A 24,474-nucleotide genomic window follows, 5' to 3' on the forward strand; every position below is an offset into this window, starting at 1 on the left:
AGAGTCGGGAGGCTCGGGTTGCAGGCTCTGGGGCGATATCGCCTGTCAGTCGGTGGGTCGGTCTTCCCGCCGGCCTTCCCCCTCCCGGTTCTCCGCGGGAGGCGCGGTGGAGTCCGCCCCCGGGATCCCCCGATGGGGGAGAAGCGGCGACGGCGGCAGCGGAATAACCGAGCCGGAGCGTGAGCGGCCCCGGGGCCCCGTTCCCGGCGGAGGCCATGGGCGACCCAGCCCCCGCCCGCAGCCTGGACGACATCGACCTGTCCGCCCTGCGGGTGAGCGCGCTGCCCCCCAGCCTCGCGTCGCGGCGACCCCCGCCCCCTTCCGGGCGCCCGCTGCTGCCAGGCCTCCGCCCTCCGCTCCCCTACGCTCTCCACGCGCTGCAGATTCTGGGAGCCAGTTCGGTCCCCGCCCTGGGGTGCTCCGCCCCCATTCTTCCCTCCTCCTCTACCTTTACTCAGGTTCCGGATCCCCTTCCTCCCAGATGTTTGAGGGTCACCCTCTGGTTCTCCTGAGCTTGCAGAATCTTTACCGTGATGCCCCTCCCTGGCCCCTGACATGCTTTGAGGCCTCTTTCCCCCCTTGCTCCTACTTAGCTCTTCTTCCTCCCCCTCCTATTTTTCGGCTCCTCGAATTTTGACTTTGCCACAGCCTTGCCAGCCTCCCCCTCATCACCCTTTCTCCTCCTCGCCCAGCCCTGAATTGCATCTCTTCCCGGTCGGCAGGCACTTCAGCCTCCCCTCTCCGCCGCACACCTCCTACCGCCGCCCTCATCCCCTGCTCAGCTCTCCCCGTGCCTTGGCGTTTCAAGTGCAGCAGTCCAGAACCAGGCATTTCCGGTCTCAGGGTCCCCGCATATTACATTACCAACTCTGCAGCAGCGTGGGGCTGGGAGGAAAGACAAGTGCACTGGGGGAGGAGGGGACGCGTTTCTTGTCTTCAGAAACTCTGGCCTGGGCTGGGAAGAGGATGTTTATATGTCTGTACACACACAAACACATGCAGCATGTGGTTTGGAAAAGCCTGGGTATTCTTGGTTTTGCTGGAGGGAGGGGGAGGCGATGGAGATTTCTCCAGGGAGGGGTTCATTAGAAAAGGGATCAGAGGAAACAAATGCAGCAGGAATTTCTTCGAAATAGTCGTTTTCCCTCCTGGGGCTCTTGCATGCCCTCATTTGGGGGCTTTCAGCAGCATTTATATGTTTTTCTTCAGCAGGGAGCCCTGGCTTAAGGGGCAACTGAGTGGTTTCAAGGTGAAGACTCCCGCCTGTCCCCCAGGGGGTGTTTTTGTTCTGTGTCCTTCCGGCTTTCTCAACAGGCCAGGGTGTTGGGGAGAGCAAGATTTCCCATCTCTGGGTTAGCTGCTCTGGAGGCCCCTGTTGAAATCGTCTTCTGGCTTTTCAGTTAGCCAGGGAACATGGCCAGTAGTGGGAAAAGGCGGTCAGCCACACAGGTGCCCCGGATATGACTGGAGGGGAGAGGCGAATTAAGAGAGCAGAGTCATGTCGTTAATTGGGTTTCTCTAGGTGACACAGTTTTTCTTGCCATTCAGGTCATAATTTGTTTGGTGCAGTGTTGGGCTAGGAGACCTGACTTGCTGGAGATAAGATGATAAGTTGCTGAGGAGGGAGACGGAACATTGATTTCTCTCTCTCTCTCTCACTCTGTGTGTGTGTGTGTGTTGGTGGCAAGAGGGTCTGAAGACTTTAGGAGGGAGATTGGTGGGCTTTCTCTAGTTGCGGCGAGCAGGAGCTACTCTTCGTTATGGTGCGCGTGCTTCTCATTCTCTTGTTGCGGAGCACGGGCTCTAGGCGTGTGGGCTTCAGTAGTTGTGGCACGCGGGCTTAGTAGTTGTGGCTCACGGGCTCTAGAGCGCAGGCTCAGTAGTTGTGGTGCATGGACTTAGTTGCTCTGCAGCATGTGGGATCTTCCTGGACCAGGGCTCGAACCCGTGTCCTCTGCATTGGCAGGTGGATTCTTAACCACTGAGCCATCAGGGAAGCCCAGGAGGGAGATTCTTAAGATCAGTTTAAACTGCGATTCTCAAGTTAAGCCAGCTGGGATATAAGGTGGAAAGCCAGGCTCCCCTTAATGAGCTTGTCTTTAGGATGAGCCCCCATCTTCCCTTCCCACCTTGGTTGTTGATTAACTCTGGCTATAGGTTCCTGTGCTGTGGTGACTTAAATATAATAAAAGAGAAGGTGGGTCCAAACCATGACCTTTGGTTTAAACCTTGTGGGACTCTCCTTGGGCTTCTCTTTCCCTTTAGCCTCTTCTGGTAGTTTGGCCTGGACCCTCAACCTGGGATTTCCAGCAATTCTGCAGACACCATCTGACCTTGGATTTGGTATTTCCCTTCTGGACTTCTCTACTTGAAGCAATGTTAGCCTCTTTCCTCAATCGCCTCCTGCTTTATTCTCCTCTCCCTTCCTCAAGAGAGCCCTGTGACCTGCTCCCAGTGTGTATGTCTTTCCTGCCTCATGATGCTTAAGAAAGCATTGCCCTTCCCCCACTACCACCCCAGTACTCCAGGGCTGGAGGGAGTGCTTTCTTTGAAATGGGGCTGCAGAAGGCCTGCTTTCTCCTTGCTGCTGGCCTTTGCTCAGAGCCTGTCCCCTCCACCCCACCTCGGAGAGCCCCTGTGGCACTGTTGGGAAGCTCTCTCAGTCATCTCTTGTTCTGTTTCGGTCTGTTTTCCAGTGAGAAACGGCAACCTGGAGAATTAGTAGAAAAGCGTGTTTCCCTGTACTACATCATCTCGTGTTGGGGGCCTGGGGAGGGGATGGGAGAGGAACATATTCAGCATTTATTAGGCGGCGTCAAAGAGCCCAAGTTGTCTTTCTCCTCTTATTTCAAGATAGGGCTTGGCTTCCAGCTGGTGATGAGAGTAATAGTCTGATGTTAGGGAAGATTGAATTGCACTATCTCTTAGCCATGTGTGGAGAGGCGGGTGGACCTACCTCACTGTGACCACAGGCACGCTTGACCTCTTTGAGGCTCTGTTTATCCACCAGCCCAGTAGCATGGGGTTGTGTTCCTGAGTTCAAGTCCCTGCTTTCTCACTTACTGTGTAACCTTGGCCTTTCTCCCCCTTCTTCCCTAGTTTGCTGCAGAGTGTGCAAAGAGCCTTACCTCTCTAAGGCTTCATTTGCCCATCTGTATATAGTGGTGATGGTACTGAACTCAGAGTTGCTGAGGATTAAATGAAATACTGCATATTAAGTACTTAGTTCAGTTCCTGGCACATTGTGACTATATGATCGCCCTTATTGTTTTTTTTGTTGTTGTTTTGCTTTTTGGTTTTTTGGCTGCATGGGGTCTTTGTTGCTGTGCGCGGGCTTTCTCTAGTTGTGACGAGCAGGGGCTGCTCTTTGCAGTGCACGGGCTTCTCATTGCGGTGGCTTCTCTTTGTTGCGGAGCACAGGCTCTAGGCACATGGACTTCAGTAGTTGTGGCACGCAGGCTCAGTAGTTGTGGCGCACGGGCTTAGTGGCTCCGCGGCATGTGGGATCTTCCCGGACCAGGGCTCGAACCCGTGTCCCCTGCATTGGCAGGTGGATTCTTAACCACTGCGCCACCAGGGAAGCCCTCGCCCTTACTGTTAATTTATCAGATGACAATCAGAGAAGGCTTCCAGCGCAAGTGTATCTAAAATAGCACTTCCTCCCCTGCTTCGTTTTCATATAAATTTTTATATAGCATCCCTTAGCCCGCTTTGTTTTATTTCATAGTATTTATCGCCAGCTGACATATATTTATATATATCAACACCGACTAAAATATAAGTTCAGTGCAAGTTAGGATTTTGACTGTTCTGTTCATTTTTGCATCCCCAGTGCCTGTAACAGTGTTTTGAACATAGTGGGGGCTCAGCTGTTTGTTGAATAAACGCGTATCATAACAAGTGAAAGGTCTTAGCACAGTCTTGCTTAGAGAAAGCATTCAGTAAGTGTCATGCTTGTTAGGCTTTCTCTTGCCATCTATATACACATAATTAAGAATATATCTTTTCTGGGTTGTTTTTGGAATCAGACCTTGTGGTAAGCAAGAGTTCTGGAAGCCTCCATCGGAGCGACGTCCTTGAAGTAAAGTTAGGACCTTCCAAGAGAAAAAGCGGGCCTCTTTTGTCAAACCTTCTCTGTGTCCAGGCTTGGTTACATTCCAGGAGAATCTTCTGACTTGGAACCCTTGGCTTCTCACAAAGGATACGTTATCAGTGGAAGAGGACGGGACAAGGAGGGAGCAGACCCCGGGCTGACCTCTCTCCTTTTGCATTGCTCTTTTTGGTTGACCCACTTCATAAACCAGGCAGCCTCTCTTTACTGTCCAGCCAGCTGGAGGTTTTAGACTGCAGTGTCCTTGGAACCATGGAGCTGTGCGCAGTGTGGCTGTATTGAAATAATACCATGACGTGCAGTCAGGAGGGACTTGTTGCCGGGTAGTAGTGCTGACAGAGATGTTCTTTCTCCAGTGATCTTATGTTGTTGTGTCTGTTCTTTGGAGGAGTCGCTTCCCCTTCCTTTTTCCTTCACGAGGCTGTGGAGCCAGCTCCACTCAGAAAGCTGGCAGTTCTGGGCATGTACTTCTAGGCTGCTGAGCAACTGCTGCACTCCGATGTGCTTGCTGTCCAAATGTTGACGACAGATGCCTCAGGCAGGGGATGGGGAGACTGACCTCCTGCAGCAGAAGCAATGGCATTGACTGGGGACTTTTTTCCTAGAGAACCGCAGATGGGAGTGGGGCTGTTTGGGGAGCTAGTGGCACTTGGAGTGAAGTGAAAAGCTGCTTTGGCAAGAGGATGGAAGGAAGGTTGCGGAGAACTTTGCTGGAACTGGGTGTTCAGCCATCCCCCAAACGAGGGAAGAGGCGTCGCCACCCTTTATGCTGCGGGATAGGACAGAGCCATGGCCCTTCGTAACACACGGAAGGGAGGGTCTTTGAAGAAGTGAGGTTTTCACAGTTAAGAGAACAGTAAGAAGGTCAGCAAGAGAGCAGGCTGGCCCACCCCCTCACGCTTATCCCAGGAGCTCACTTAAGACTGTGCTGTGTAGAATCCTGATTTCAGATATGGCCTCCATTCCTTTGAACTCCGAACTGTGTGCCTAAAAGGGGGTAACTCACACAGTTTGGGTATGTTGAGTGTCCTTGCTTGTCATCCTGGGGACAAGATAGCAGGAAGTGTGCAAACACTCTTTACAAGCTTATACTTTGGCATTGGTTTATAAATAAGGAATGCAGTGACCTCTCAATCCAGGAACATAAAACAGTTCTGGGGCTGCAGAGCATCTCCAGAAGCCATCTGAGAGTCTGCCAGACGAATCTTTCTGTCTCCAAAGTTGTACCAGAGAAAGCTATGACTAATATCCTTTCCTGCATCAGTCAGTCACCAAGCATTGTTGGTCTGTTTTATTGAGAATCAGGTTCTAGATACTACGGGAAGTATGTAATATTGTGTTCATACTATTCTGAGCTATTTAATCAGACCTCTGGAAGCATCCCTCTAAGCAATCCCTTTGCAAGCTGAGGCTCCCCCCTGCCTTTTTTTTCTAAACTATTATTGTCTTCCTCATTATCTTAGAACCCTCAGGGTCAGGAAGTTTTTGTTAAATCTGGTTGCTGTGAATTATACTCATTTTCTGTTGTCCTGTGGTCAGTCATCTTGAAATCTGATATGCAGTCTTTTCCCCTCCCCCAGCACTCACTTTACACCCACAGCTCCCTCAGTTTCTTCTTTAGTAGGTTGAAGAAATCGAACAAAAAGTGATCAGGTTAACAAGTCAACTCTCAAAGCATTTCTTGAATGCCCACAGGATCTAGGAAGATACAAGAACATGACTTGGTAGAAGCGCATATTCATTCTCTCGTCTCTCCTGTTCTTCCTGCTCTTCTCCTAACCAACCAGTTCTTGACTTGAGTCTGGGATTCTTCCATCTACGGGAAGCTCCTCCAGAGGGTAATTGAAAAGGTGTTTGAGGCTTTTTGTTCTTAATCGGGGTAGGGAATGGCAGAGGGAGGAGAGAAGAAAGGGATGGAATTGTGGTGATCCAAGGAGCCCCTAGAGATATTGCCCAGTGGCCAGACAGCCGAGGATGTGCTTGCTAATGGTGGGTAGGATTTCCTGTTCTGCTTGAGGAAAGAGCTAGAACTAGGCACAGAGGATACAGTGACACACAAGATAGACATGGTTTTCCTACAGTCTAGTTGTGGGGAGAGACATTAATAAAATCATTATATATAATTACATACACATAAAATTGCAAGTCATGATAAGGACTGTAGCAGAAAACTTTGGCATGCCGTGAGAGCCCATAAAAGAACTGTTTTTACTTTTTGCAAGACAAATATTTGGTTGGTAGATTGAGAGAGAGACAAATCACACGCTGAAAAACCAAGCTAGCATTGCCACAGAAAGAGTAGATAGAGGTGAACCAGCAGGTGGAATTTGGCGACGGCCAGAACTGGGAGACCTTGGATCAGGGCCATTCTTAGGGTGGAGCATTTGGTCAGCAACCGAGGGCCAGGGGTCTGAGGATGCAGTAGAAACTCCAGGCTTAATTTCCAAAAGGATTTCTTCTGAACCTTCCTATGGGAGGGGAAAAAAAAAAAAGTTTGTTTCAAAGGGTAAGGGTATTATATGGAAAGGGCATATAACTGTCATTTTTATTTATTGGGAGGAGCGTCTCTGAGTACTGGGTCTGTGTGGACTCGCATGTCGCTCTGCAGAGGGTGCGTGGGTGTGCCGATTGGCCAAAGCGGGTGTATGAGGAAGAAGGGTATACCGCTAGATGTTTCATGCTGTATTTTTAATAAAAATTGTGTGTGTTTAAGGTGTACCACGTTTTGATAGACACAGACATAGTGAAATGATAACTACCGTCAAGCTACTTAACATTTTCATCTCCTCACGTGTGTGTGTGTATGTGTGTTTGAATCGATGTTACTAGCCCGAGTGTCCAGGGTTGGAAGGTCGGTAAGTCTCACAGGAATAAGCACAAGTAGGCCCATCCTTGGCTTAGCTTTTGTGGTTGTGGGATGTGGGATTCTTTGTAACATTAGGTAGATACTGTATATATATACACACACACACACATATATGTGTGTGTGTGTGTGTGTATGCAACTCTCAGTTTAACATTGTTGTACAAGTCAAGGATGAGTGAGGTGTGTAGGGGGAGTGTTGCTGATTTTGCACGTTTGAAATGAAACAGGGCTGGAGAACCACAGTCTTGGGCTTCTTGGAGGAGCCAGCCTCCAGGAGCAGGTGAAATGTCAGGAGGGCGGGGTGGGCTGTGGGAAGCGTTTGGTGGCACACCCCGTGGAGAGAGGGATGAGTGGAGGACGTGGAGACTCTTCGCCTGAGAGGAAGGTTGAAGGTTGGTAAGGGAGCAGGCAAGAAGTCCTTTGACCGAGGAGGCAAGTGCGTGTCCCCAGGGCAGGAGAGGCTTCCACTGCCGGCTGGGTGACGAGTGAAGCATCCCAGCCACTCAGAGTCTGTTGACTCAGTCAGTGCGTGTGGCAGTGACTGCGCCTCCGCTCTGCCTTTAGGATGAGAAGGGCCTCCTGAAAGCAGGCCTGGCAGCAGCAGGTCTTCTGAGAGAGAAGGGGAGATGTCTCACACCCTCTTCCACCAGAAATCATCCGAGGACAGGATCTGAAGGGCTGGGCTGGCTGAATTGCTCCTGGAACCACAGGCTTGGAGGGCTTTTCTCTGAACAGCGGTCCTTGCAGGGACAGATTGAAGATCAGCAGGGCTGTGTGAAGAAAATTCCACCTCCTTCAAGCCACCCCAACTTCCACTTTTCCCACGAAGCCTCCCCGGACCGAGCCAGCCCTCCCTGGTCACTTTCTCCACCTTTTCATGGACCTTGTAATGTAGCATTTGAGTGTATGTCACCCATATTGAATATTTCATGGTCATGTGTTCCCTGTCACTTCCTTACATATAGGAGCCATGATCCATACTTCCTGTTGATGCTCACAGTGCCTACAAAAATGCTGTGCGCACAGTAGGGGTTCAGTAATTACTCGCTGGGTGGAGATATGGAATTAAGTTTTTTTGTGGGTTTTTTTTTGTTTTAATTTTTTGGCCACACTGTGCAGCATGCGGGATCTTAGTTCCCTGACCAGGGATCAAACCCCTTCCCTGACCAGGGTTAAGATTCCTGCAGTGGAAGCATGGAGTCTTAACCACTGGACCGCCAGGGAAGTCCCTGGAGCTAAGTATTCTTGTGACTTTCCCACGGGAGTGCCTTGTACGTGCTGGGCACCGTGTGACACAAAACAGTACAGGTTCTTACTCAGTGCTTCTCAGCTAGGGTGGCACTGCCCTCCTGGGGGTGTTTGGAAATGTTGGGGAGGGAGGTTTCATTGTCACTTTGTCTGGGAAGCACTAACAGCATTTAGTATGTGGGGATCACAGATGTTAACCACCCTGCCATGACCGGACAGCCCATTGAAGAATTGTTTTTCCACCCAAATTGCCAATATGCCTCTTGTGAACTTGTTATGGACGTGGGAAAGGTCAGGTGAAGGACTAGACATGTTTTCTTCCATGAAGTCGGAAGTAGGTCCTAAGTCCCCTCCTTTCCTTCTTGCTGGGTGGAGAGAGGAATGTAGGCTGTAAATTACTTGTGTGCATGGCGCCTAGCTCTTCTCACAGCTTTTATTTGTCTGCCCGAACACCTCTGGAGGTAAACTGGGCAGGCTCCAGAGCCAGACTGCAAGGAAGAAGATTTTCATGTTCTCTCTTCACCACCTACCCACTCTCTCTTTCAAGGCACATTTGTAAGAAAGTGGTTGAAAGCATGTCGTACTTGGTCTTCAGTTCTGCACGTTCACCAGAGAGTCTTCAAGAAAAGATTCAGACAGATTCAATATCTTGTAATAACCCATAACAGAAAATAATCTGAAAAATATGTATGTATATAATTGAATCACTCTACCGAACACCAGAAATTGATATAATGTTGTAAATCAACTATACTTCAATTAAAACAAAACAAAACAATTGGGCAGGGGCACCCAAAAGCCTGAGCAGCGGGAGGGGAGGCGGAGGTAGGCGTGTGGTCACAGTGTGAGAGAGGAGGCTGGCGTACCTGTCTCTTCTCTCGTGTCTCTTTGCATCCTACGGTTGGCCCCTTGAAGACAAAGGTGTGCTGAGTGAGTGTCGTTGCTCAAATTGCAGGGAATAACTAGAGGGAAGACCACTTGCCTAGTATCCTTTGGAGAAGAACAGAGCTTTGGGGGTGGGTGAGTGGCTGGGAGTAGAGTGGCTGGTGGGGATGCACTGATGCCTCGGTGCAGCACAGCCACCATCACTTCTCACTATCTGAATCCAACTTAGGAGGGCAGGACTGGGTGGGCTCTTGGTCTAGTCTAGCTAAGGTTTGGTGAAGTTGGAGAAGGTCCCTCTAACCTTCACAAGGTCCTTCTTCACCGTGGAAACTACCTTCAACCCCACAAAGCAGGGTTGGGGGGGGACAGGCAGCCTGTGGTTCAGAAGTTTGCCGGTTCCTTTATCCCTCCAGACCTCTAGGAAGCCCTCTTTTTCTCTCTCTCTTCGGTTCAGAACAAAAATTGCTCTGATACAAGTCATTTGTATTTTAATGTGGATTCATTTCAGAAGGGGTTCTGGGGTGGAATAGGAATAATAATGAATACTTACTATGCAGTATGTTCCCTCCTTATATAATCTCATTATCCCTCACAATAACCCTTTGAAGTAGGATATTTTATTCATTTCCAAGGTGACGAGACCAAGGCTTACAGAACTTGGAAGTTAAATAACGTGCCTAAGGTTGGACAGCCAGTAAGCGGCGGATTTCATTCAGACTCGGGTTCAGGGACTTCCCAGGTGGTCCAGTGGTTAAGACTCCACGCTTCCAATGCAGGGGCATGGGTTTGATCCCTGGTCGGGGAACTAAGATCCCACATACAGAGTGGCATGCCCAAAAAAAGTAAAAAAAAAAAAAAAAGACTCGGGTTCAGACTCAACCCAGAACCTGAGCCTGTGCGCCCCTGTGCTGGTGGAGGCCTGCGCCCAGGTGGCAGGGGTCTGTGTCTGTGGGTGTGTGTTGAGGCGAGGGCACCCTGCAGCTGACATTCTGGACTATGTACCTGGAGCAGTATTGTTTTCAACTGGCTTTAATCATGAATGTGTGGCCTGTGGGAAACAGGCTTTGTGGGCTCACTTGGGATGATATAACACTGTCCGTAAAGTTTCTGTGGTGAAGTATGAGGAGACTTAGGAACATGGCCTGTTTCATGGATTGGAGGCAGCCTGTGTGAGAAGTGGTCACCACCTGCAAGAGCACACGGTCTAGATCTGCGTCTTGGTAGAGGACAGGTTTTAATCACATGGGCGCATTTTTTGAGAAGAGGGAGTGACTTGATTGATGGATTAAGTGACTTTAAAAAAAAATTTTTTTTTTTTTAAGTAAATGACTTTAGCCTGAGCCTTTGTGAACTGCTGGTGGGTTGGCGTTGGTGGGCACCTGCTGGGAGCACAAAGCTCCATGGGGCCTGTGCCCAGAACTGGTAGAGATTTCTAGATGTCAGGCTGCCGGGCACAGTACTCTGATGGTAGGAGGGGAAAGCATGCACAAGAATTTAGATTTATTCTGGAGGAAAGAGTTAATGATTCCGAAGGCCTGTTCTTCAGAGGGAGGAGAGGAAGACGATCTCATCCCTCCCACCTTAAAAAAATTTATTTAAATTGTAGTTAAATATACATAACATAAAATTTACCATTTTAGCCTTTTTTCTTTTTGGCTGCGTTGGGTCTTGGTTGCTGTGGGCGGGCTTTCTCTAGTTGCGGCGAGCAGGGGCCACTCTGTTGCGGTGCGCAGGCTTCTCATTGTGGTGGCTTCCCTTGTTGCAGAGCACGGGCTCTAGGCACGTGGGCTTCAGTAGTTGGGGCACTGCGGGCTCAGTAGTTGTGGCGCATGGGCTTAGTTGCTCCGCGGTACGTGGGATCTTCCCAGACCAGGGCTCGAACCTGTGTCCGCTGCATTGGCAGGTGGATTCTTAACCACTGCGCCGCCAGGGAAGCCCCCGTTTTAGCCATTTTTAAGTGTACAGTTCGGTGGCATTAAGTACATTCGCGTTGTTGTGCAACCATCACCGCCATCCCTCTCCAGAACTTTTTCATCTTCCCCAACTGAAACTCTGTCCCCATTAAACATGAACTCTCCATTCCCCTCCCCCAGTCCCTGGCAACCACCGTTCTGTGTCTCCTCTCTTTCTGTGTCTCCTCCCTTTCTGTGTGTGCAGAGCTGAGCAGAGGGCTGACATAGCAGACGCTTACTGTTTGTTGAGTCAGGTGAGGTGGCCTGTTTCAGAAGTCCATGTGTCATCATCCAACTCAGGACACCCCCCCTCCCTCCTGGCTCCAGTGCAAGGCGGTCACCTCTGAGAGGGATTGTAGATGAAATGGCTACATGGAATCACAAAAGAATTAGGCAGCAGAAAGAGAAGTTGAGGGTTTCTCTTCCATACTCAGCTCCTTTTGCCGTCTCCCAGCTGTCATTTGCTTTCTGGTTCTCTTGTACTTATATTCATCATCTTGTTTGTTCTCAGCTCTTACTTCTCACGCTGGGGGTCTGGTGGGTAGCTGCTATAGGAAGGTGGAAAGAAGATCATGTAGGGCATGAAGATAATAAAAGGTAACAACATTTACGTGTTTGTGTGTGAGGGGTTCGTGTGTTAACTGGGTGTCTTCCTGGTAGTAGAAGAAAACCATCCTTAGATGAGTACCTTGGACCCGGTAGGGTATCTCTGTCCTTCCTGTGTTCCACCTTTCCCGAGGGGTGGCCAGCGGTGCAACTTTGGCTGGAGGCTTTATTCAACATCACGTATTCATGTATCAGTAGTAACTGAAAGCTCATACATGGGTGACATCAAGTAAAGGGAGGGTAGGTTTTTAATATCAGGCAGTATGAGCCCAGGAGTTCTTTCCTGTGGAATGATGGGCCACAGAAAAGGCCTAGATTCTTACAGGAGGAAGGGGTGGTTAGCTGCTAAAGATGTCTTGGGGAAATCATGGGCAGCCTTTGAGGCCCCTTTGATGTCACCCTCCTGGGCCTCCAGGCCTGCACAGTTTGGAGCCGGGTCAGGCTGTATCCCTCTGTGGTGTCCGCACCCCTGGACAGACCCAAAGCATGACCTAGAATTGAGTTGGATTTCTTAGAATAGAGGTGACCAATTCAGTGGCCTGCCCGGCCTCCTCACTTTGTCCACACGATTTATAGTTTCTCATCAGACTTCACGGGGAAAGAAGGAAAAAGGAAGGAGAGACACGCTTGGCACTCGAGTCACCCAGGAAGAGAGGAGGGCAGGAGAGCCCTGTACCATAGAGAGGCCTAACAGGTCAAGATCCAGGCCACAGGGGCCTCTAGCCAGTAGGTTGGCGGTGGCAACTTAGGGTCCCCTGTTCAGGGCTGTTTCCCTAGATCACCTGTCCTCGAGTCGGATCCCAGGTTCTGAGGACTCATAGTCTTTTCTCTGTTTTCTGTGTACAAGCTTACAGGAAGCTACATGTATTCAGCATCACCTTCCAGGGTGTGCCCAGTGGCCCTTCTCACCTCAGTCCCTCTCACTAAAGCCTATTTCTTTCTTAGATTGAGCCAGGTATGAATTGGGGTTGATTGTTTTTCTTGGGCTGAGCCTGGTTCACCCACCCCTGGTACTCAAAGCGTGAATGAAGGAACATCCCACTCCCTGACTCATGGAAGCACGGCCTTCCCCAGTTGTTATCCCGCAGTCTGGCATCGTGCCTGCCTGTGGGCATGGTTATCATCACCACCATAAATAAAAGGAAAAAGTGGTTTAAGTGCCTGTGTTTAAAGCAGAGCATCCATAGACCATCTTACATTTCTAAAGGTGCCAGCAGCAGGCCAGGGTCCCAGAGCTAGTTAGATCTGACTTCCGATACTCATACTGCTCTGTGGCAGTGTCGAGGCCCCACCAGAAACGAACGGCTCGTGTGTGTTTGGTCAGCCTGGAGTCCAAGGTGCATTCTGTGCGGATGAGGTGTGTTTCACAAGTCAATGATTAATGCCCCCGCTGCTGCCCAGATCCCCTGCCCTGGCCTTGTAACCTGCTCAGATAGGGTGATACTGACGTCTCCAGAGAGCTCCTTGATGGAGGCCTGCTGACACAGGGGCTGTTGGAGTTGAGGCAACGTGATGCATAGAGCCAGTGTGGAATTAGGAGCTGGGACACGTGGTTCCTGTTTCAGTTCCCTCTAGTTTACAGGATGCGTGTTATCTCTCTGGGACTTGGTTTCCTTACTTGCACAACAAGGGGATGAGAACAGTGGCTCTTAATCAGAGGCTCAGTCAGAATCACCTGGGTAGCCTTTTTTTAACCCAAGCCCTGCCCTGCGGAGGTGATTTAGTCCGTCCAGGGTGGGGCCCTGGTATGTGTGTTTTCCCAGGTGATCTGATGCAGATTGCCTTTGAGAACTACTGGACCAGATAATCCTTAAGCTCCCCCAGATCCAAGAGTCCCCTCCTCCTTTCTTTCCTCTCTTCCTTCCTGAATATCTTTGCGTGCCTACTGTGTGGGGTGGTCTGTTTGTTCTCTCTTGACTTAAACACATGAATGGATCAGATGTGTGCTTTGCAGTGTAGTATATGTAAGGAAAGGTGCACTTATATGTGTGAAGTTGGGCAAAGGGGGAGTTGAGAGAAACAATACTGGGGGAGGGGTCGGTCAGGGTGGGATAACTGAGCGTGGTGTCTCCCAGCTGGTCTGGGAAACACAAGCACCTACTGTGGAGAGAGCTCAGGGTGGGGCGAAGTTGGGGTGTGGACGTGGGGCTGGGCATCTGGGAAGAACACAAAATAAAGGGAAGGTTCAGAAAAAGGTCTGAAGGACCATTTGAAGTATGAACTTCAGTATATGTGCGTGCACTCCTTAGACTTTCCTGAGTCTGTTAGTGCCGAGGGAAGAGCAGGCAGACCAAGTGAGGACTGACCTGGAAACAGGGCATTTTTACTTGGTCTTTGAAGATAGGGAGGGACCTGGTATAGTGAGGCCTTCCCCATCACCACTCACCCCCAAAAGCATAGATGCTGGAGACAGATGTGAATCCTAATCCCAGATCTGTCACCTACTGTGTGACCCCAGCAAGGTCATAACTACCCCCATGCCTCATTTTCGCCATTCGTCAAATGAGGGTAACAAGACCCACCTAACAGGGCTGTTTCAGGGTTAAATAAAAGTGTAAGTAAAGTGCTTAGCTTGGTAACTGCTCATTACATAGGTGGTAGCCACATGATTTCTCTTGTGAAAGTGCCCAGAAAGGGTGTCTCTTATGAAAGTTACCAGAAAGGTTCTGGTAACATTCCTCTCCTCCTTCACATTTCATTTGGGAAAGAGAAAACCACCCAGTGTATTGAGTGCAATCTTAACGGCTGTGGGTGGGTGAGTCACTAAGTCCCCAGGTGTGGGCCTGGCTTCCCCTTCCCTACCCTAGAGTTTTCTACCATCTTCCAGCTTCATTGGAAGAAAGAGCAACTTCAAAATCTAATATCTGAACTTGAAACTCCTGTTTGTCCTGCCCCCTGAGTCGGGAATTCCGGCAGTGGCTGAGCAGTGCCTCTGGCCCTGCATGCCCTTTTGTGTAAAAGCTCTGGGCCCACCCAGAGGAAGCAGTCAGCCAGAGTGGGGAAACCTGCACCTCATCCTTCGGGACATTCTTCTGGGGATACATGGCTTTGCTCAGATGTGAGAGACAGGACTTTCGCACAAAAATGTGTAAAGTGCTTTATGGAAAGGCACAGATTCAGGCGGGGCGCCTGGCCACGAGGATCCTCACTGGCCTTGCCTGGAGACTAAAGGCGCTTTCTGCTTCAGGGCCTTGGGCCTTCCCCACCCCTGACCTTTGCTCGGTTAACTCCGACTTGTCTTTTTGGTCTCAGAATAAATATCACTTCCCCAGAAGCCCTTTACTGCCCCCCCACACCCCAACCCCTATCATGACCTCCCTTTAATCTTTCTAATAGTGCCCTGTACTTTTTCTTATAGCCTATCACAGTTGAGTTTATGTAGTTGTGTAATTGCATCTTTAATGTCTGCTTCCTGTAAGCTCCACGAAGGAGGGGTCCATTTCTGTTTTGTTCATTGCCACATTCTAGTATCTGTCAGGCACTTGATGTTTGTTGAGTGAATGCATGAACTGGTCACAGGGCCCTAAAGTTGGCATGAATGCAGCCAGGGAAGGTTTCTTAGAAAAAAAGAGGCGAGACGGGCCTGGTGAAAAGTTGCATGAGCATGTTTGCTCCATCCTGCTGGTCAGGAAATTCCTCCTTGTGTCTCACCTATATCCTTTGGGCTGTAATTTATTCTGAGTTGGTCCTTGGTGGGGCCGGAGCGTGGCTGCCCTCCACCCTTTGGAGAGTAACCGTTTCTAAGTCTGTGATGCAGATGACTAGTCCTTCCTGCTCCTCCCCCCAGGCCCCACCCTCCACCTGCTCTTCTCCCCACTGACTCAGCTTTGCTCCCTCCACCCTTCCTTCCAAGGTGTCTTTTCATAGTCCCCTGTCAGAGCCTTCCTTCCTAAGTCCTCTCTCATGGGAATCTGGTTGGTCCCCCATCTGGAATTAGATAGAAGCCACACAGGGGTTAGACAAGTCACAGGCTTTCTCGGTCATGAAGCCTCTCCAGCCTCCTGCCTCGCGTTTGGGGACACCTGGCTCCCGCAGGAGGCTGTTGGCGATGAGGTATAATGGTTTGTTTGTGCTGCAGTGGAAAACCAGCAGTGAGAAGCCTTATTATTATCCAGCCTGTGATTATTGTTGTCCTCCTCCGTGAGCTTGGTGTCTGCCAGCCTGAATGGGCTTGACATCTCCCCCTTCCAGCCTCCTCCTTCTTCCGTGCTCTGCCCTTTCTCACCCGAGCATCTGCTTCCCAGGGACCACCCCTCCCCCCACCCCTTTCAGCCCTACCTCCAAGGCCACCGTTCTTTTTTTTCTCCCTTCTCTCTCACCTGCCCTCCTCATAATTCTACTTTTTCATCTTGTTTCTTTTCTCCCGAGCTGCCACTTTTCACTCTAAATCCCAGTAACACCAGCAGTCTTGGTAAATCACCTTTTGACAGTGTTTTTCTTGCTCTATGGGAGGCAAGTCTCTTCATAATGACTGTGCAAATTTGTAGCACTTTGTGGATATCAAAATGTTTTTACATCCATGAACTCTTGTGGGATGGGGTTGGGTAGGTAAGGAAAAGAGGCTCTGGGAGCTTAAGTGATTTGCTGATTTGCCTCCATTACATGAAAGAATCAGAACCAGTGCCCAGGCTTTCTGATTCTTAGTGAGATATAAACACTAACCATTCCCTGTCATTCTATATTACTAGACTCCTGGCTGCCTTTCTGCTTCAGCTAAGAAAATATTTCCCCGAGTTATCCTCTTATACTTTTGAACCTTCTTTTAAGTTGTCTAAGATGCATCTTTCTTCTGCCCTTCACCTAACCCAGCCTCTGCCTATTCCTTTCTCCTTTCCAAAATGCTTCGCTCTTTTCTCCTTCAGGAACCTTCCCCTTTACCTCTTCTTGTCCTGTTGCCTCCTGCGGTCTTTGGGTCCTTATTAATGTTTTCATTTGGGTTTAGCCAGCTATATAGGAGTTTGTGCCTTAAGAAAGTCCACTTTCTAGTAATACATGTTTACCAAGCTTATAAATTAGGGGCGCTGACTCACATAACAAAAGAGGATTCACTTTTAGTAGCTGCCCTAGTACATTGCTTTTAAGTGAATATTTATGGATTATTTTGGAAAAATGGAGATAAACCCAAAACCTAGTGTTAGAAACCATTGCAGGAGGGAAAGGGGATGGTTCTTCCGGATAACACCAACTTCCTTTTGTTTCTATATTTATTCATTCAACAGAAGGGTATTGAATGTGGCCTTGACCTCTAAGGCTTAGTCTTGCAGAAGACGGACAATTAAAGAATCAATCACAAAAATGTAATTGGTGCCATGAAAGGGGCCGTACAGAGTACTGTGGGAGCAGGATAGCCAGGGAAACTTCCTGGAGGAGGTGATGTTTGTGTTGAGGTCTGGAAGGATGGGCATGGGGCATGCAGGTAAAGGGGAGGGGAGAGATGCCCTTGGAAGGGTGGACAGCACGTGCAAAGACCCAGAGGTGAGAAGGGGCAAGGGGTATTAGAAGAACCGAGAGAAATCCAGTAGAGTGCATTCCTGCTTCTCTGCCTCCTCCCCACACCAGCAAGAAACAAATGACCTCAGGATGGGAACGGGCAGGGCTCCAGATTAACCATCCCTGGGATCATCAGCTGTAAGGCAGTCTGATTGGAGCTTAAGGAAGAACCTCTTTGGCCCACAGAAGGCAAATGGAATCCAGTGGACAAAGCTCTGGGGTGTGTGTGCCATGCCTCCTTGGATTTGCCATCAGAAGACTAAACAGGTTCCACTTTGAAAACACTTAACGTCTTGGAGCCTTGGTTTTCTCATCTGTGAAATGGGGTATTAATTCCTGCCTGGCTTCCCTACAGGTCAGAGGCGCAAATGAGATAATGACTGTGAAAGCACCTGTAGATGGTGGAGAGCTAGGTGATTGGCTGATGGCAGCAGTTGGTGAACTTGATTCTCCTGGTTACAGAGACTGATTGTGGTGGCAGAGCCAAGGTCAAACTCTGATAGCTTGTAACATTTTAAACGCAAAGGCCTTAAAAAGTTGAGACTTGAGAAGTGAGTATTAGAGAGGTAAAGGGAAGATGCCACCTCAGCTGCCTAGAAGACTTTGCAAGATCTTCCGGTTCTGGGCAGGGGGATGGCTAGAATGACCTCTAGCAGTCTTCAGACCTGAGGCTGGGGTTGTCCCCCCAGGCCTGCAGTTCTCTGTTTTCCCTTAGGTTCTGGAGGCAGGCGAAACCTCAGAAGCAGGCTGTTTATCTTTTAGGTTTTTTGGTTTATTTTTAAATTTCTGACTGCAATGGTAATTTTTTCCCTTTCCCTTTCCCCACTTCTCCAGCTCAGCATCAGAAAGAGACCATCTGTCCCCTGCCTTGCTTGCGGCCATTTTAGAACCAGCACAAGGCTGCTTGAATTCTAGGCCCCTCTTCTCCTCCCCTCTCTCCTCTACTGCCTGACTTTCTCTCCTCTGCTCCTTCATCTAGCTCCCTGCTACCCGCCTCCTGTGGGCCTCTCCATCCATGAAGACCTCTGGTCTGGATAAAGCCCCCAGCCCAGGGCCTGTGTCTGGGGCAGCCGTGTCTGTGGGGAACCTGGGCATTGAGGTGTGGAGGGGAACTGCTCCCAGCCCGGCTCAGGCAGGGCTCCTGTCTGCTCTGACGGGTTTCTGATCAGCATGGTATTTGTGTCTATGCGTGTGTCAGGTCTGGACTTGCTTCTGCCTCTGCATGTATCTGTGTGTGCGTGTGTGTGTGTGTGTGTTCGTTCATGTTCGTGTATATGTCCTTCTGGCGTAGAGACCCAGAAGGAGTGACTTAAAAACTACCCTTCTGCCAGCACATAAATATCTCTCCTGGTTTCTTTCCCGCCCCTCTACTCCCAGGGCATACTTGATTTCCTCCCTTCCTGCACTCCTTTCCCGTAAAAATACTTCAAATATGCCGATAAACAGAGGACTAGTACTTCACAGTGTGGAACCAGAATAAAAGGATGCAATTCAGTTCCGCAGTGTGAGGGGTAGGTTTATCCAGAGCAGAGTGGAGCGTCAGTTTTAGAGAGTAATGAAAGCTGGAAAAGGAGTTTTTTGAAGGCCGTCCAGTTTATTACTGGATGTTGCGGACAATGGGGAATTGAGGAGGTTTTAACCTTCCTTTCGAGCACTCCCGTCCAGTTTGTTGGCTCAGTGAGGAGGTGCCATGACGATCCTTCTGCCGGCTTCCTTTTTCCCACAGGAGTATTTGTCTTTATGCTTTGGCCTTGGGCCCGCTTTCCATACTGAGCCCTTGGGGTAGGAATGGGCGTAACACGACACGCTCCCTGGGTTGGCAGGGTTGGCAGAGGGTAGATGGAGGCTGACTCAGGCCTCGGAGGGCCACCTTCTGTTGACAGAGGCAGGCGTCTGGACCCCTTGGGTCCTTGGGGCTGTGTCTGCTTTCTCTGCTTGGGGATGAAGGAAGAGGTGACCTGATGAAACTTTTCCTGCCCCTCACCTACCCCCAGCCCACACATTCATTCCCATTTGCCTCCTCTTAACCCACGTTCTTTCTCCCAAACACACACCCTCCCATATTTCTTCTCCTGTGCATACATACACGCACATCCTCTATATAGCTGCTCCCAGCTAACTGAAGGACATCCAGTGTCCACCCTCCACCAGAACACCCGCCTTCTGCCGCCACACTCCCCCCCCCCCGCCCCCAGCCTCTGCCAGCACTGAGTGTGCCTGCATCTCTGTGGGATTCGAGCTGCTGGGGAAACCTGTCTGCCTCTTTCTGGTGGCAGCCCCGATAGAAGGGCTTTAGGGTTAGTGATCCGGTTGGTAGTGGGACTAAGGGATGGGGTTTAAAGCTGCATTTGTGCGGCAGTCAGTGTTCGAGTGCTTAGATGGTTGGTGTTTGGGGGGCGGGTGGTTTTGAGGCCGCTGATGAGCTTCTAGCAGATTGAAGGTCCCCCTCCCCCAGGCTGTGCCTTGGTACCAGCCCTGCCTTTGCCCCCGCCTCTTCCTCTTTGTGTGGGCCTGCTGGGTCACAGGAAGAGCTCAGGAAAACGGGCCTATTGTTTTCCTCAGGGAGGGAGGGCGGGAGGGCCTCTCCACCCAGCCTAGTCTCAGTACTAGATAAATAGAGGCTCCACGGGCTCTGGCAGCCCCGCTCTTCCAGGCAAGAGGGTGGTGTGGCTCTGGACTCCATCCTGCCGGCTCTCGTTGGTTCCCTCTGTGGACCGCAAGTTCCCATTCTCTTTCCCTAGTGGCCCCGCGGTTCTTTTTCCCGTCCCCCATCTGTATCCCAGGTTTCTCTGAGTCTGTGGTCCTCTGTGGAGTCCTGGTGTGCTTGGCAATAGGAGGAGGTGGGGCTGTGGCCCCCCTCCCCAGCACTTGTCCTCCTATCCCCCTGACCCTGGCACGGGCACCCGCCTCCTGGCAGTGTTCCCCCATTTGGGGTAGGATGGCACCTTGCCCGGGTTAGGGAACCACACTGGTTTCAGCAGGAGGACCTGCCAGGGCGTATCCCAGTGAGTAATCACTGCTGGGCCTGAAGCACAGGAGAGACCAGACCTTCCCTTGTCTCTTTCCCGAGGATTCTCAGCCCTTCCCAAGCTTTAGAGTTCTAGGTCTTTGTAGTTCTTTCTACCATTCCTGCAGCTTCCTAGAATCTCCTGGAATTCTTAATGGATGGGCCCTTCCAGCTCAGAAATCTTGTAACTTTAAGACTCATGGGTCAGCAAAAATAGCGGGGGACAGATTTTCCTATCCGACCTGCTTCTCCTGCAGTTGTCTCACGAGCAATCTTACCCCTCATGTTTTAGCATATGTAACTCTTCTCCACATGTTAATTCTCTGTGTTAGTGTCTGATTTATAAGCTCCTAGAAGGTAAACCCAAGGTTTAAGAAGGTAGTCTTTGGCAGGCAGTTTAAAAAGATGCTGCAAATGTTGATAATAACAGTTTGCATTTGTTAAATACTTCAACAACCCCTGTACCCCTCAGGGGATTTCATCTATGTGCAGAGCAGACTGCACACACGTCTCTCCCCACTTGGAGGTGGACGATCTGAAGCAGCACAGGGGGACGCATGTGTTGGAAGAGGTGTTATCGGTGGAACAGCCCTGGGGCTGAGGGTTTGATCTGCCAGCTCTGGGCCGCTTCAAGAAATGTGACCCTGGGACTTCCCTGGTGGTGCAGTGGTTAAGAATCCACCTGACAATACAGGGGACACGGGTTCAAACCCTGGTCCGGGAAGATCCCACACACCGCGGAGCAACTAAGCCTGTGTACCACAACTATTGGGCCTGCGCTCTAGAGTCCGCGAGCCACAACTACTGAGCCTGCGTGCCACAACTGCTGAGCCCATGCATCGTAACTACTGAAGCCCGCGCACCTAGAGCCCGCACGCCTGGAGCCTGTGCTCCGCAGCAGGAGAAGCCACCGCAATGAGAAGCCCGCGCACTGCAACGAAGAGTAGCCCCTGCTCGCCGCAACTAGAGAAAGTCCGCACCCAGCAACGAAGACCCAATGCAGCCATAAATAAATAAATAGATAGATAGGTAGGTAGACAGATAGATAGAAATGTGACCCCAAACGAAGGCCCAACGCAGCCATAAATGAATGAATGAATGAATGAATGAAAGAAATGACCCCAAACCTGAGAGGCTGGCCTCCTTTTGCCCCTTCTGTCCACCCCTTCATCCTGATTCCACCATGACCCCAGACCGCACCTGTACATTTCTAGGTACCCACACACTAATTGTGAGGGAGCAGTTGGGGTTTTCTCCTTTTCTCCTTCCCGTATCCTGCAGCCGTGGCTCACGGCTCCCTGTCCTTGAGCTTCAGCTATTATCCCCGCTGCCACCCCATCCCAGCCAGTCCTCAAACATCGATGCATAAACTCTTTCCCGTTTTTCTCTTGGGAAATAGTCACAGCGTTCATTTTTCACCTAATCTCAGTTAGTCCTACTCCTGCATTAAAATGATTCCTTGGTTTCCAGAGAAGGAAAAGGAGAATGCCAGTTGGTGCTGGCCAGGGTCAGAGTAACTGCTTTGTTGTCTGTCAGAGCTGTGTTCGCCATCTTCCCCTTGTGCTGTCTCCAGATACGAGCTGCGGGGGGGGGGGATCCAGGGAGCCCCTTGAGGGTCTGCAGAGCAAGGAAGAAAGAGCCCAAGGCCAGTTTGTTCCCAGTTCTCTCCTGGTTAGTCCTGGTGAGCAGAGCCCACGACGAAGGTGCAGGTCGGCACCTTGGGAGGGATCAAGGCTCCGTGCCCAGTCCTCTTGTTTAGCTGACTTTTATCGAGCACATAGCATGTCAGATGCTGGGGAGATTCTGAAGCGCAAGGCAGTGCCTTTCAGGAAGTCTTCGGGCTACAGCTGGGGAGACTTAACTCACTCGAAATCATTAAAGGGGGACTTGGAGGAGAAGAGTCTGAAGGGACAACCCATTCCGTCTGCCCCCTTGCCCCGCCTCCCGCTGCGTGTCTCCTCTTTACCCACCCAGCTGGGCACCTCTTCTCTCCCTCCAGCCCCTCCAGCTCTTTTCTTTATCCTCCACTTCTTGCAGAACGCTTTCCTTGACCAAACCCACCTCTACCTTGTTCTGCTGGCATTTAAAGGTTAAATCAACAAGCATCTGAGCACCTCCCAGGTACTTAGAAACCCACCTCGTGCTGTAAGGAAAACAGGAATAGGCACCAGGCGATTCGAGAGTCGTGCGAGGGCAGCATCCTGCATGAGCTGCATGTCACTGCACGTGTGCACGTGCGTGTCGGGATGAAATGCGCGTGCAGAACGCGGTCCTTTGTGTTGCACCTGGAGGCACATCTACCCGGAGAGTTATTGCAGGTTACGTCACTGCTGTCTCTTCATACCTGAACACATACAATTATAAATCGTAAATGACATCATATGACATCAGACCCGGTGCTGTGTAACATTTCTGGCAGTTTTTGCCCTGGATGAGGGCGTCTGTCAGGTGGCTCAGAGCCCCACTCTTCAGTAATGGATTCCAACACTTCTATGCTGCCTTCCACAACCTCTCCACCAACTGAAGGCTTTATAGAGTTCTAATGTATCAAATATTTGGAGGATAAGAAATGCTTAGTGGGCTTCCCTGGTGGCGCAGTGGTTGAGAGTCCGCCTGCCGATGCAGGGGACACGGGTTCGTGCCCTGGTCCAGGAAGATCCCACATGCTGCGGAGCGGCTGGGCTCGTGGGCCATGGCCGCTGAGCGTGCGCGTCCGGAGCCTGTGCTCCGCAACGGGAGAGGCCACAACAGTGAGAGGCCTGCATACCGCAAAAAAAAAAAAAAAAAAAAAAGAAATGCTTAGTAACATAAACCCTAGTGAGTGAAAGAAAGTAGCCACAGCCTGTCACTCCACGCGCTCACAATGCAACAAAAGTGATTTTGCGTATGTTACAGATTCCAAGCTGCCCAGGTAGTATAATAAAACATCTGGGCACACATATCAGCGCAAGTCTGCAGAGCTCTCATACCAGATGGTACCCAGGTATCACCTGAGCGTGGTTCCTGCCCTGGAAGAGCTTCTCTTCTACTTGGGGAGATGAGACATAATCATGAGAAAAGCTAAATGGTGATGTTGTGATCGGGCTTGTTCGGTCGCAGGGAACCTGCTTGAGTGAGGTTGAATAAAGGGATAGAGCAGAGACTCTGGAGCCAGGCTACACGCATTCAAATCCTGACTCTGCCACTTAATTAGCTGTTGGGAAAGTTACTTACGTTCGCTGAGCCTCAGTTCACTCATGTGTAAAATGAGAATCATAATAGTATCAATGTCGTGGAGTTCTGTGGGGTTAAATTCAGTGGTATGTGTAAAGCTCTTAGAACAGCACTGGCTATCACTGCTGATTTTTATTTACTTCAAGGTCCAGAATCTCACCGCAGTCCGAGCACATGAACTGCATGCAGCATACATGGCCAGTTCCTTGGAGATGGAAATGTAGGGTGGAGCTGGGTCGTGGTAGCACCAGGGCACGGGGAGAACCAGTCAGTCTCCCCGTCACTTCCCTCTCCCTCCATTCTGCTCACAAACAGCCTCTGATTTCCTTTACTGAGATAAGAATGGCCTCTGCAGCCCTGACTCTCCGGGTACCTATCTGGCATCTTCCCTCTGGGTTTTAGTTGGAATGGCTGAGAGGGAAATTTGCCCTCGTTCGTCTCTTCTCTTGGTCTTGGACTGGCTACCTTTGGACCAGGAGCCCATCTCTTGGACTCATGAGCTATGACTAGGGCAAGAAAGGGATCAAATGATTGAAAACATGGTCCCTTAGGCAACAGGAGCTTTGATCAGGGCAAAGCAGGCCTGGGAGTCAAATTTTGAGGTCAGACCTTGGCTCCATCACTTCCTGGCTGTGTGTAATCCTGGGCACGTCATTTAATTGCTCTAAACTTCCTTCCCTGTGAAATAAATATGCCAATAGCACCTATGTTAGAGTTTGCTATGAGATTATACTTCTAAAGTGCTCAGCAGTACCAGGATCAAAGAAAATGCTCAAAAAGTGTTAGCTGTTTAATTATTAGAGGGATATGGGGAGGGTGGGCAATGAAAGACATCTGTGAGACAGAAAATGTGGGAGATCTCATGAGGTAGTCAAGATAAGGGCCACAGGGATGGGACAGGTAATAGCATTCATTGCTCAGAGGGTCCTGGGAAGGCTTTTAGACCCCAGCTTAAATATGTCGTCCTTAGTAGAGACTTCCCCTGATTCCCCAGACTTGGTCAAGTTTGTTCTCTTAGCACCCTGTGCTTCTCCGTGGCACATGAGCGGTACCACAGTTATAATTAAAGGATTGTAGACTTTTTTAGTGTCTGCCTC

At 50.2% G+C, this 24,474-nt stretch overlaps 1 protein-coding gene across 12 annotated transcripts in view; it reads left to right on the plus strand.

The window, feature by feature from the left end:
• MINK1 (misshapen like kinase 1) overlaps window positions 1–24,474 on the plus strand; it is a 48,108-nt gene continuing 23,634 nt past the window's right edge. For 11 of the 12 annotated variants that reach the window (XR_003791869.1, XM_029211117.1, XM_029211118.1 and 8 more), the window contains exon 1: window positions 1–272. Coding sequence is in view for 11 of the 12 variants with exons in the window: in XM_029211117.1 (XP_029066950.1) it covers window positions 216–272 (57 nt within the window). In the remaining variant the exon portion in view is untranslated. The remainder of the gene's footprint in view (window positions 273–24,474) is intronic. The other variant, XM_029211125.1, reaches the window with a different exon arrangement.

The sequence above is a fragment of the Monodon monoceros genome, unplaced genomic scaffold (assembly GCF_005190385.1).
Source record: "Monodon monoceros isolate NGI ecotype Baffin Bay Population unplaced genomic scaffold, NGI_Narwhal_1 Super_Scaffold_9, whole genome shotgun sequence".
Lineage (NCBI taxonomy): Eukaryota > Metazoa > Chordata > Mammalia > Artiodactyla > Monodontidae > Monodon > Monodon monoceros.